The sequence below is a fragment of the Podarcis melisellensis genome (genome assembly GCF_964234715.1).
Source record: "Podarcis melisellensis genome assembly, chromosome: 12".
NCBI classification, from domain to species: domain Eukaryota; kingdom Metazoa; phylum Chordata; class Lepidosauria; order Squamata; family Lacertidae; genus Podarcis; species Podarcis melisellensis.
This window is the reverse complement of record NC_138544.1, coordinates 16,309,060-16,322,049: the sequence shown is the minus strand read 5'-3', so window position 1 is coordinate 16,322,049 and position 12,990 is coordinate 16,309,060. Positions and strand designations below refer to the sequence as shown.

Sequence of the window (12,990 nt, the reverse complement as noted above, 5' to 3'; positions counted from 1 at the left end):
TATTTTGTGGGTTTTATATTGCCATTTTATGTTGTGAACTGCCCTGAGCTCTACGGATGGAGGGTGGTATGCAAAAAAATAATTTGAACCCTGGTTCCCTCGATCCCAGTCCCACAAAGAACAGACAATCTGCCTTGTTTAAAACAGTAATTCCCATGGACACAATGGGTTCTACTACAGCGCTAGGATATTGTACCTGCTGTTTAGCTATTGCTAAAGGGGACAGAGGTGTCTATAGTGATTGCTGTTGTTTTTTGCAAGAGAAGGGTAATTTTTTTTCGGGGGGGGGGGACCCAACAAACCTCTTCCTCCTATCCAAACAAGGAAGCTTCTGCTGAATCAAAGAGCCTTCCATCAGTGGAGAAACACAACTAGATATAGTGGTACCTCAGGTTACAGATGCTTCAGGTTACATACACTTCAGGTTACAGATTCTGCTAACCCAGAAATAGTATCTCGGGTTAAGAACTTTGCTTCAGGATGAGAACAGAAATCGTGCTCCAGCAGCGCGGCAGCAGCAGCAGGAGGCCCCATTAGCTAAAGTGGTACCTCAGGTTAAGAGCAGTTTCAGGTTAAGAATGGACCTCTGGAACGAATTAAGTTCTTAACCAGAGGTAGCACTGTATAACCCGTCATGTGGAGTGTCAAACATTGTGCCTGTGTAACATAATAAATGATATTTGTTCAAAAACACGCTGCCTATTTTTGGGTTAGCCAGCATTTAGGGAAGCAGCTGTAAATGTACAACTGCTGATTGCCACGGAGTCGTCAGAGTTCTCCGTTAATTACGCAACTCCTTAGCTTGAGAAATGCACTTAAAATAAAAGAAAGGTTCTGCATTACTGATTTGTCAACTGGACTGTTCAATGGTGACAATACTCAGCATCAATTTCACACTGTGATCAAGGAGTTGCGGTGACTGAGTTTATCATAGCAACAGGGAAGTCCCGTATTATCAGACCATAAGACGCACCTAATTTTTGGAGGAGGAAAACAAGAAAAAAATTATTCTGAATCCCAGAAGCCAGAACAGCAAGAGGGATCGCTGTGCAGTGAAAGCAGCAATCCCTCTTGCTGTTCTGGCTTCTGGGATAGCTGCACAGCCTGCATTCGCTCCATAAGATGAGCACACACATTTCCCCTTACTTTTTAGGAGGGAAAAAGTGTGTCTTATAGACTGAAAAATATGGTATGTTATCTCTTGGCCAGGGAACACAGTCCATTACTCTAATACAACCCAAGATTATATCTTTAAGGGATAGCAAAATAACTGATTTTCAAGCATCATTTCAGACTGGTTCAAAAACTTTATGTAAGAAAGATTGAAGATTCAGTAGTTATTCCAACATTCAAAAGCTAACCAATAAGTTATTGTGCAGACAGTTTGGTTTACAAGCATTCCATTGCTGTAAAGTTGACCAAAAACCCACAGCTTATCTTATTATTAACCAAGTACCTAAAAACATACAGTTCTGTAAAGAACCAGAGCCTAAATAAGCTCTTCTTAAAAACACTGCATAAAATCAAGTATTTTAATAAAAACATTTTGAGGTAAGATTAGGTTTCTTGATTCATCTGTCTTATTTAATCTAAAACACCTTCGTCTTACAGGATACCTGGGTTTTTGACTGTTAGGCATTTTCCAGTCAGACTGGCTCAAAATTCCAATAGTTTATAAGAAAAAGCATATTCACACTTTGAGACCACTTTATCCAAGGACTAATTAAACATGGAATTCTATCCCAACTTGTACAAACATGAGAATCAGTTCCGAAGTAGATCTTGCAATAATCTTATCACCAAATGAACAGGTTGTGTGAAGGCAATTAGTCTTCAGATCCACTGGATTCTACATTGTCTCTTTAAAAGCAAAAGCATTAGCAATATTAGCATCCCACAATATGCAGCTCCCCTAGGAAACCAAAGACCCAAGAACAACAGTTACTGCAGCGAACAAAGGTTCCAATATAACTACTTGAGTCTTTCCCTAACTTTTCCTACGTTTGTTCTTTTCCTGGGTGTTCATCATTGTTAATTATTTTGGCAAAGTCCACTTCATAAGGTACAATAAAATGTGAAGATATCCTACGCAAATCCTTCCTATCACAATGAAAAACTGAGAAGCTACAATGTATGGGTTCTGAATGCTGAAGTAGCCAAACTGCAATTTTGCTACGTATATTATTATTAAGAATGTTGAAACGCTCGCTGTATGTGTAGAACACCATTTTAAAAGCTCTACATTCTTCCAAAAAAAAAAATTAAAATCCAGTTTTTAAATGTGTTTAACATATGTATATAGAGAGACAAACACCTTATCTAAATATATAAAGAACAGCATCCAACTAAAATGTACAAAGTTTTCTCTCCCCATCTCAGCAAAAGGCACTGCATGGTTTAAATTGTGCAAACGTTTTGAAAGGTGTGGTGCAAGCAAAATCTGTGTTTGCTTGCTAAACCTCTGTATTCCTTATCTTTTATAATATACTGCAAAGTATTGCTTTTAATTGCAATTGTGTCTGGCTTTTGCAAAGAAGAGAATGCTGTCAGTCCACAGAATTGCAGATCTCTTTTATTTTCTGGTTGAAGTCTTCAGGTTGATCGGCATACACATAATGACCAGCACCAAGGATAGCCTATAGAAGAGGAGAAGGGGAGGGGGAATCAATTTAAGGTACTTGCAAGAAAAAGAGCTTTTCCTAGCCTAGTGATTAAATTTAAGGTGATGTCAACTAAGTCATACACTCGTACCTTGGATCCCGAACACCCCAGAACTCAGACATTTCGGCTCCTAAATGCCACAAACCCGGAAGTGAGTATTCCGGTTTGCGAACATTCTTTGGAACCCAAACAAACAACGGGGCTTCCGATTGGCTGCAGGAACTTTCTGCAGCCAATCAGAAACTGCACTTTGGTTTCCAAACGTTTTGGAAGTTGAACAGACTTCCGGAACGGATTCCGTTCGACTTCCGAGGTACGACTGTACTCAGAACAGACCCACTGAAGTAAATTGATTTAAGCTACTTAGGTCTATCAGTGACTTTACTCTTAGAACGGCTTCGTTGGCGATCGCCTACGAAAATATATCCTCTCCCAAAATCCACATTTTTACGACAGCATGGGCAAAAACTCAGGTCAAGGGTTTCTGCCTTTACTTGCAGCCCCACTGTAAAAGATCCAACTATTATCCAGTTCCTGCTTGCTTTGACACAGGTGGCTCTGTAGAGCCATAACTTTTTAAGGTTCTGAGGTAAGCAAGCCACTATCATCCCCCTTTTCCAGTTTGGGATACCAGCACACTGCTGAAAATTTGCACCAGCGCAATGATAAGGAACCAAGTCACTGTTCACGCACGTAATTTTAATTTCAACTTGAATTCTGTCTCCAGCTGATAAAGTCAACAAAACCAAACAGGATGTAGGAGGAATTTGTGACAGGAATACTAAAACGCAAAATGCTTAATTCCTTCCTTCCACCCCGATTTTCTCTTTTCTCTCTGACTCAACTTTTTCTTTAGACTGTAGTGCAGCAGGCAAAGGCTCTATTCTCTCTATTTTTGTGCAAAACTCAGTACGCAGGAGACACTTTTAAATAAACAAACTTCATTTAAATAAATTTTAGAAACAAGATGATGGTATTCTTGTTTATGATCTCCCTGCTCATGCCCCCCACAATCACAAGTGCTTAAACTAGTTTGCCCCAAACAGTAACTGAAGCTGTAAGAGTAATTTGATGAAGGCAAAAATCACTTTTAAAAAGGAAATGCAAAAGTTGTGTTACTCTTCAGGGGTGTTTCTTACACGTACTATGCAAAAAATAGATTTGGGGTGGGGGGAGAGGAGAAATCAGTTTTAGATTTATTGGGTTTTTTCCTATGGCAATCATGCTGAAGCTGGATAGAATAATATTCTTGAAGCAGCATTTTGTTGAAATTCACATTTTTGATGTTTGCCAGTGGCTGTGGCAAGGTGTATCTGTGTAAGTGTAGTAGCCTAACTTGCAGAAATGGCTCTTCCCAAACCCGAAAGATTTGCAAGTGTTAAAGGGTCAAGGGCAGAAATCCTCTTCACCCTTATCTGTTCAGCAAGGGGAGTTTAGCCAGCATTACTGTAACCACGGATTCTCTGCAGCAGGGAAAACGAAGTTCTGAATCAATCTAAAGGACACATATTACATTTTGCATTTATGCAAGAAAGGTAGGGAAGTCTTACAGTAGTGCTGGCAAAGCGTTGTAAAGGGAAATTTCATTTTTCATTTTGGGTTTTAATTTTACGCTGCGATCTTACAATCCTAAAGCTGTCACTGAAAGACGATAAGAGCAGGCGAATTCCTAATAGCAAACACGGCATCTAGAATGTCCCACTTACTATCGTTTTCACATATGAATTTGGTCGCAGAGACTGGATGGTGGTCCCCGAATTGCCATCTATGCACGATCGTGCTCCATAAATCACAGTGATAGGAATGTCTTGGTGCATGTGGGCAATCCGCTGCAGCATCGGTCTTTTCGCCCATCCGTAGGGAACCGTCATGTTTTTGAAAGCCGTTTCACCACTTAAAAGATATCAATGAAAAACGAAGCTGAATTTTCGGGCAGAGAGTACCTGGCCTATATCAATCTGCTATTCCCTAACACCACAGTTCTTGTTTTTAAAAAAAAGCCTTCTCTGAGTTTTGTCATATGTGAAGTATACTTAAAGTGAGAAAACACATAAAGGTTTGAAGCTTCCCATTAGCACAAACATCCATACAGAAACACATTTCCGGAAGTTAGAAGAAGAAGAGTTTGGATTTGATATCCCGCTTTATCACTACCCTAAGGAGTCTCAAAGCGGCTGACATTCTCCTTTTCCTTCCTCCCCCACAACAAACACTCTGTGAGGTGAGTGGGGCTGAGAGACTTCAAAGAAGTGAGACTGGCCCAAGGTCACCCAGCAGCTGCATGTGGAGGAGTAGGGAAGCGAACCCGGTTCACCAGATTACGAGACTACTGCTCTTTAATGCTTTAAATAAGCACAGCAATAATGCAGGAGCCTTGCAAGTATAGCACAGCAAAAAGAAAGACATATTGATGCTTAGGTGGTAGTACCACCAACTCTTTCTCTCTCTCTCTCCATGGATAAGTTACAGGAAGGTAGCCGTGTTGGTCTTCCATAGTCGAAACATGTGTATCTGAAGAAGTGTGCATGCACACAAAAACTCATACCAATAACAAATTTAGTTGGTCCCTAAGGTGCTACTGGAATGAATTTTTTTTATTTCCATGGATAAGAAGCAGTTTCCTCGGGATGGGGTGCTAAAATCGTAATACCATGGAAAGTGTACGGCAAATGTTCGATCAAAATGGCACCAGAGGGCTGGCAAAGCAACCTCAAGACCTCTCATCCCAAAAGTTTGCTGAGCTGAACAGCCCCCAGATGATTAAAGTGGATTTTGTAACCCATCAGCTGGATTAATTAATGGTGAAAAGGCAATTTATTCTACAGTTTACTAAAAACCACAATAGAACGCCCCATTTATTATATTAAGCCATGTAGAAGAAAAAGTTGTACTTCAGTCCCACTTAACTTTCCCTGCCATCTTTAAACAGGAAATTCTAGCTTTTCCAGGAAGTAGACTTTGCCTGCCTGCTAGGGCAAGAGAGTTTTGCACGTGTAGAGAAGCCCATAAGAATGCCTCTTATGCATCCTGGCTGGGCAAGGATATCACGGTCAAGGTTATTCTAGCTGGCAACCTACGCTACATCACTTGCGCCGCCCCATGTTGCTGCTACTGCTGTGAGCATCTAGGACTTGCTAACGTATGCTTACCTTGGTGACTGCACATTGCAGTGGTAGATATATTCAGTGACCGTGTCATCATCAAACATGGACGAGTACTTTCTCTTGAAGTCAGGCCTAATGCGCTGTACAAGGCTCAATCCTGTCGTGAATCAAGGCGAAAAAGAATTAGAACCTGGCAGGTGGGTGCAGGGTGGTGCTTTAAAAATGATCAGCAATGGTGCTTCGTAGCTGTGGATCGTCAAGAATGAAGATCTCCATCTCTCTCTCTCTTTCCGGAGTGATCTGTCCCTCCACCCAGCAGCTAGAAGACAAATGGTGGGCTGCCGGCCTCCAGTATGTGCCCCCGTCACCGATTACCCGCAGCCTTCAACACCAATGAGAATGCAGCTCACAACAGTTTTGTCATCTTAAGGAGAATTAAACATGGCTGATCCTGATACCCATCTCCGCTTTACTCTAGTGAGAGAGGCACAGGCCCGAGCAATTAGGCAGAGTGGTAGTATCTGCACACACTGAGCATCACTGCAGATGGCAGTCTCCTCCTCATATAATGGAATAAATACATCGTTACAGCATGTGAGTTAGCTGGAAAGCAGAAGCAGTTAGGGAAGGAGTGCTTATGCTCAGCTTAGGCCAATGCACCAGCTACAGCTGTTCTTGGAGTGGGACAGCCAGCCTTCGGCTGTCCATTCTCTGACCTGCCATCTGGACTGCTGCAATGCACTGTTATGTGGGGCTGCCCTTGGAGACTGCCCAAAAGCTCCAACTGGTGCAGAATGTGACTGCTTGGACAGTGAGTGGGGGAGCCCATTGGGATCATGTGTCCTAAAAACACTGCAGTGCCTACCAGCAAGCTACTGGACCCAGGTTCAAGGCATTTGTTCTTGCATTAAAAGCCTTAAATGGCTTGGGACCCAAGTACCTAAAAAAACTGTCTTTCCCAGTATCAACCATCTCATACCCTATGAGCAGCCGGTGAAGCTTTGGTCTGGTGCTGCCATTGGGGGCTGCCCAGTTGGTGTGTACAGCGCCTTTTCATTGACAGTTCTGCTTATGTGGAATGCCTTCCCTGGTGAGGTGCATCTGCCTCTCTGATCACTGACATTCAGAAGGAATTTGAAAACGCTCCAATTCACCCAGCTGGGATAGCTCAGTTGGTAGAGCATGAGACTCTTAATCTTAGGGCTGTCGATTCGAGTACCACATTGGGCCAAAAATTCTGGCATTGAGAGGGTTGGACGTTTCCAAGCACAATTCAAAGTGTTGGTGCTGACTTTAAAGCCCTAAACGGCCTCAGCCCTGTATTCTTGAAGGAGCACCTCCACCTCCATTGTCCAACCCGGACATTGAAGTCCAGCTCCGAGGGCCTTCTGGCACTTCCCTGCCTGCGAGAAGTGAGGTTACAGGGAACCAGGCAGAGGGCCTTCTCAGTAGTGGAGCCCGCCCTGTGGAAAGCCCTCCCATCAGATGTCAAGGAAATAAACAACTATTGGACTTTTAGAAGACATCTGAAGGCAGCCTTGTTTAGGGAAGTTTTTAATATTTTATGTTTTAGTGTGTTTTTAATATTTTGTTTGAAGCCACCCAGAGTGGCTGGGGAAATTCAGCCAGATGAGCGGGGTATGTATGTATGTATGTATGTATGTATAAATAAATGACTAGATGATCTTTGTGGTCCCTTCCAACGCTACAATTCTATGATTCTACCCAAGCATTTGATAGTTGAAGATGATGTTCCTGGCAACTTTGAGATCACTGGATGAGTGAATGGTTTTAAGTGTAATGCTTGGATACAACTGGACACCACTTTGAACCTAAAAGGTGGACAGAATCAAAATTGCACTGACTTTGTTTGTTTCTTAGGATTGCCAAGCAATGCTGAGTTGCTGGTACAGTGGTGCCTCGCAAGACGAAATTAATTCGTTCCGCAAGTTTTTTCGTCTTGCAAGTTTTTCGTCTTGCGAAGCACGGTTTCCCATAGGAATGCATTGAAAATCAATCAATGCGTTCCTATGGAAACCGCCTTCAGACCAGGTCCGGGGACAGTCTGTCCCCCAACCTCTTCTGAAGGCTGGGGGACGACGACAAGGGCTTTTCTTCCCACCCCCAGCATTTTAAAAAACCCCGGGACAGCGGAGGACTTCTCCGCTGTCCGGGGCGATCTTAAAATGCTGCCAGCATTTTAAAAAAACCCGGGACCTCTTCTGAAGGCCGGCGGGGGGCAAAAGTCTTTGCTCCCCCCTGCCTGCCTTCCCGGGAGAGCTATCCTGGACGGCTTTTGAAGGCAGGCGGGGGGGGGGGGAGCAAAGACTTTCGCCCCCCGCCAGCCTTCAGAAGAGGTCCTGGACCTCTTCTGAAGGCTGTCGGGGGGGCAAAAGTCTTTGTCCCCCCTGCCTGCCTTCCTGGGGGCTTTTAAATCGCCCCGGGACAGCGGAGAAGTCCTTCGCTGTCCCGGGGCGATTTTAAAATGCCCACCAGCACTTCTCCGCTGTCCCGGGGCGATTTAAAAGCCCCCGGGAAGGCAGGCAGGGGGGACAAAGACTTTTGCCCCCCGACAGCCTTCAAAAGAGGTCCAGTCTTTGCTCCCCCCGCCTGCCTTCAAAAGCCGTCCGGGATAGCGGGAAGCGCTTCCCTGCTATCCCGGACTGCTTTTAAAATGCTGGCGGTGGGGAGCAAAGCCTTTCGGCCCCCGCCGGCCTTCCTGGACCTCTTCTGAAGGCCGGAGGGGGGGAAAGGCTTTGCTCCCCACCACCAGCATTTAAAAGAGGTCCCCGGAGATTTCCCTATGGGCTTTCTTCTTGCGATGCAAGCCCATAGGGAAATTCGTCTTGCTAAGCAACTCGCAAACGGAAAACCCTTTCGTTTTGCGGGTTTTCCGTCTTGCGAGGCATTCGTCTTGCGGGGCACCACTGTATATAACAGTCAAAATACAAGAAATCACTGATCATTGATAGACACTTGATCATCAACTGATTCTTCTTAAGGGCAGATAGAAGGAAGTTCTCTCTGTAACTTATAAAGACTTGACTAAGAATCTATTTGCCACTGAGATAATAAGTATTGCTCAGCACTTGGAATCTATTTCACACAAGGTCTGAAACCATGAAATTGTGTTCAAATATCTGAAAAACCTTTGTTGGTGAGAGGTACGAAAAAGGCTACCTATTTCTTAGAAACCAGTCTACCAGCTGTCAGCTCAACAGAGGAATATACAAGTATTATATGAAAGCCAGGAATACACATTTTTCAATAATTAAGAAGGCTTTAGTAGTGTGTTTCATCGTGATTTTACAAGCCCATATGCTTGTGGAGTATGGGAGGGTGGGTAAGTTTAAATATAGTTCAAAAAATGTACTGTACATTGCATACTTTCTTTATTTTTGCACAATGGCTTGCACAATGGATGATCTTGAGTCCTCCTTCCTTCCCTATTCTGTCCATTAAAAACAGTTGTTTGTGCTATTGTCCTGAGAAAAGTTTGAAGACGAGTAAACGGAAGAGGAAAGAGAAAATTAGTACTTAGGCCATAGGTGGGCAAACTAAGGCCCAGGGGGCAGATACGGTCCAATCGCCTTCTAAATCCAGCCCACGGACGGTCTGGGAATCAGCGTGTTTTTATGCAGAATGTGTCCCTTTATTTAAAATGCATCTCTGGGTTATTTGTGGGGCCTGCCTAGTGTTTTTACATGAGTAGAATGTGCCCTTTTATTTAAAATGCATCTCTGGGTTATTTGTGGGGCCTGCCTAGTGTTTTTACATGAGTAGAATGTGTGCTTTTGTTTAAAATGCATCTCTGGGTTATTTGTGGGGCATAGGAATTCATTCATCCCCCCCAATACAGTCCGACCCCCCCCCCTGGTGTGTGGCAGGTGGGGACTGAAAGCTGCCCTAAAGTCTAAGCACTTTCAGAACTGATGGCAGATGGTAATCCCTTTGTTAAGGAGGCAATGGCACCAGCACAAACCATTAGCTAGCACTCACCAAAGGGTCCCGCTATTCTGAGACCAGCCAGTGGATTAAATGGGCTCAAAACTGCTCCAAGTGCTTTGATCCAGATTGGAATGGGCCTCTCGTGTTCGGCACTGGAAGGCCTCTCTGGGAAACCCCACGGCTCCACTAATATGAGATGTTTTGCTCTGCAGGTATAAAAGTTAGGACGTTTTGTCAATAGGAACATATATATTATAGTACATGTGGTATTTAGAGCCAGCATCACCAAGTGTATTTCTACCCCACCTTAGCTTTCAGATGAAATAATTTTAGGTTGCTCCTGCTCTTAACACAGAACAAAGCTCTGCCACCTGCTACTGCCTCAACTCCTTTTAAGTATTACCCTCCCCTCCCTATAGAATAAATGCCCCAATTTCAAGAAACAAGAGGAGATTATGGGCGGTCAAAATTTAAAGGACATTTACTGAGCAGCTGCTAGTAGTATTATGCAACCCAGAGTATTTCCTACAGTCTGTGCAAATCTGTGCTTTAACCTGTGATTAGAGATAGCTAGCTATGATTCTACGTGACACATAATCATAAACGTGCAAAGGATTTTCTTGGAAGTACAAGTGTGTAAGATGGCAGCCTTCCTGAACTACTGAAATGTCACATCAGAATATTCTTGAGATACTCTAGCCAATCACTATATGTCATTAGAAGATTTCAATACAGCTAAAGACTAAACAGCTAAGGACTAAACAGATCTCCAAACAGATCTCTTACCACTTGCATACTCTAGAATAACATTTGTAATTGTCCAGCCATATATGATCTGGAATTGGCTAAAGGTGATGAACTGCATGAAGAAGTAAGATATGTATTCACTAAGAGACAAGCAAGGCTCAATTTTTCTTCAGAGTGAAAAGTGGTGCATCTCCGACTAGCTGTTTTTATCACATGATACAAAACTGATATTTGTGCAAGGAAAGTCACCATCTTCATAGTGATGTGTTAGTCTTTTATGTTCCATTAGTGTTCTCTTCCTCTGCTAAACTTGTACAGAAAAGCAACAAGCATTTGCATGATCGTCCACTAAAGTATTCTTGCCTGCCTGCCTTTCCAGCTTTTTCTTTAAAACAATAAAAATAAAGATGAGCAACAGCATTCATCTAGACAGCTTAGTAATTTTGCATTAAATTTGTGGAGCTTACAGCCAAGAAAAAAGGCTAGGATTGAGCTGCAAATTGGTTTGCAAATAGAAGTACGCTATTTTTTTAAAAAAAATTGTGGATCACCTGTAACTATTCTTGGCATGTTCGATTCCAGCACTATATCATTACTGGTAAGAAACTCTTTTTCCCGAATACTATTACAGCCACCTGGTGTGGAAGGTACTCATAGCAGATAAGCTTGAACATCACATTTTTATCATGGATGCACAACTATCAAATCATACTTCATGCATCTGTATTTCATTTCTTAAAAGCCTGCCAGAAATATATCCCAACTAGTTTCCAGATAGTTTCATTGGGAATTGCCTGTTTAAGATTCGCATTCTGTAGCATTTAAGGAAAAGGTCAGCCTTCCTTCTTTACAAAGAAAACTTCTCTTAAACATACTTGTCCTGCAGCATAAGGAATGACATTTACTTCCTTTAAATGTAAAGCTCAGCTCATTTTGCAAATATTTGTCCTTTATACTCCAATCCTTTGGGTTCGTCAGCATTCTAGTTCTTGAGAGATAGTGGTATCTGCCCAGTTAAACACATCAATTTCCTTAGAATATATGACATTCCAGAGATAGCCAAAGCAAATCATCATGTTCTATTTTAATTTCCAAAAACTGCCTACTTATTCAGCTCCAATGTTACACATTATAGTGTAGTGGGTTAATCCAGCAATTGCTTCTGTAGCTCTGCAAACAAAAATCCCAAGTTCAATGCCCATTATCTCCAGGTCAGCCTGGGAAAGACTCCATTTAGAAACCCTGGAGAAACTGTATGACAAGAACCAATTGACCATTTGCCATAGCCACTGGCTAGAAATGAAAGCGGATGCCTCCAAGGAAAACGAGATATGATCTTACGTAAAAGCATGAGCAGACATTCATGTTACCGCCAGATATGGTTATGTGGATTTTACAGCACCCAAAAAAATTCTACTGAGAGTCCCATGGGTGTCAACTTGAATAAAATAATGGAGGCAGGCCCAGGTAAGCCCTGCATAACTGACCATAAGACACAGAACATGCACACCATCTGAATGGCAATGCCCATCAACTTTTAATGGGGGGGGGGCTGGCCCTCTCAAATATTTTATTTGGGGGGCTAAAGGGACTTGAGCCCCTCGGAATTGGCTCCTATGACTGAGACCATCCTGCTAGGAAACACATGCAAATAAATAAGCAACAATACTATGAAAGTCATTGAAGAGTAGGCATTTACAAAGAAAGGTGGAATTGTTTCACTAACTCGCATGTGACCAGTTCTAGGTACTTAGCAGCTTTGGACAGGGTTTCAGTTCTGTTCAGACACTGTAGCTTTAGGTTAGTCCATAGCTTCTTGCCTTTGCCATCACAAACTCATCTCCTGACTCCACCCCCAGTTCCTTTAGTGCTAACCTGTGGCCATCCAGAGGCTGTTGAGACTCTTGATTCCCATCATCCCTGACCATTGGTCATGCTGGCTGGGGCTGATGGGAGCTCAAGTCCAACAACATGTGAAGGACTACCAGCCCTACTACTACTACTACTACTACTACTACTATTATTTGGATACCACCCTTCGTCTGACGATCACAGGGTGGTTTGCAACATAAAACCACAAAATGAGAACACAAAATACCAAACCAAACCAACCAAACCAAACCAAAAACCCGCCTTTAGGTTCTGTTCTGTAGTTGTGCTCAAGCCTAGCTCATAATCCAAGTAGCTAACACAGAAATGAGTATGCTATAGTTACTATTGTCCTGCACTTGTTATTCTGCTATGTAACTAAAACAAGCTTTCTCCTAAAAGCATTTTTAAAAAAAAATTCTGGCCAGTGTGATTGCATGCTGGTAACGTGACATGTGGTTGTGTAAAAACAGTGGGTAGTCTGGCTACACCACAACTTACAAGTACTCTGCGGCTACACCCTGGACACAAAATCTAAGGTACGCTGAGAAATTTGAAAGTAGAAAACACCCTACATTGCATGCAAGTGCAATCAGAGGAAAACATATGATGCAAGTTAAATACAATTTGCATTTTAAGTTTAAAGTTATGAAACTAGTTT

General features: G+C 42.7%; 2 protein-coding genes across 2 annotated transcripts in view; one reads left to right on the top strand and one right to left on the bottom strand.

Moving 5' to 3' along the window:
* The window catches only part of LOC309353632 (uncharacterized protein), a 143,928-nt gene that overhangs the window by 113,608 nt on the left and 17,330 nt on the right, over window positions 1-12,990 (top strand). The gene's annotated exons all lie outside the window — the stretch shown is intronic.
* Window positions 1,288-12,990, bottom strand: part of ABHD5 (abhydrolase domain containing 5, lysophosphatidic acid acyltransferase) — a 31,429-nt gene continuing 19,726 nt past the window's right edge. The window contains exons 4-7 of the mRNA XM_081883039.1: window positions 9,765-9,919; window positions 5,811-5,922; window positions 4,368-4,554; window positions 1,288-2,636 (exon numbers count right to left, since the gene is read on the bottom strand). Of these exons, the coding sequence (XP_081739165.1) occupies window positions 2,547-2,636; window positions 4,368-4,554; window positions 5,811-5,922; window positions 9,765-9,919 (544 nt within the window). The 3' untranslated portion in view covers window positions 1,288-2,546. The remainder of the gene's footprint in view (window positions 2,637-4,367; window positions 4,555-5,810; window positions 5,923-9,764; window positions 9,920-12,990) is intronic.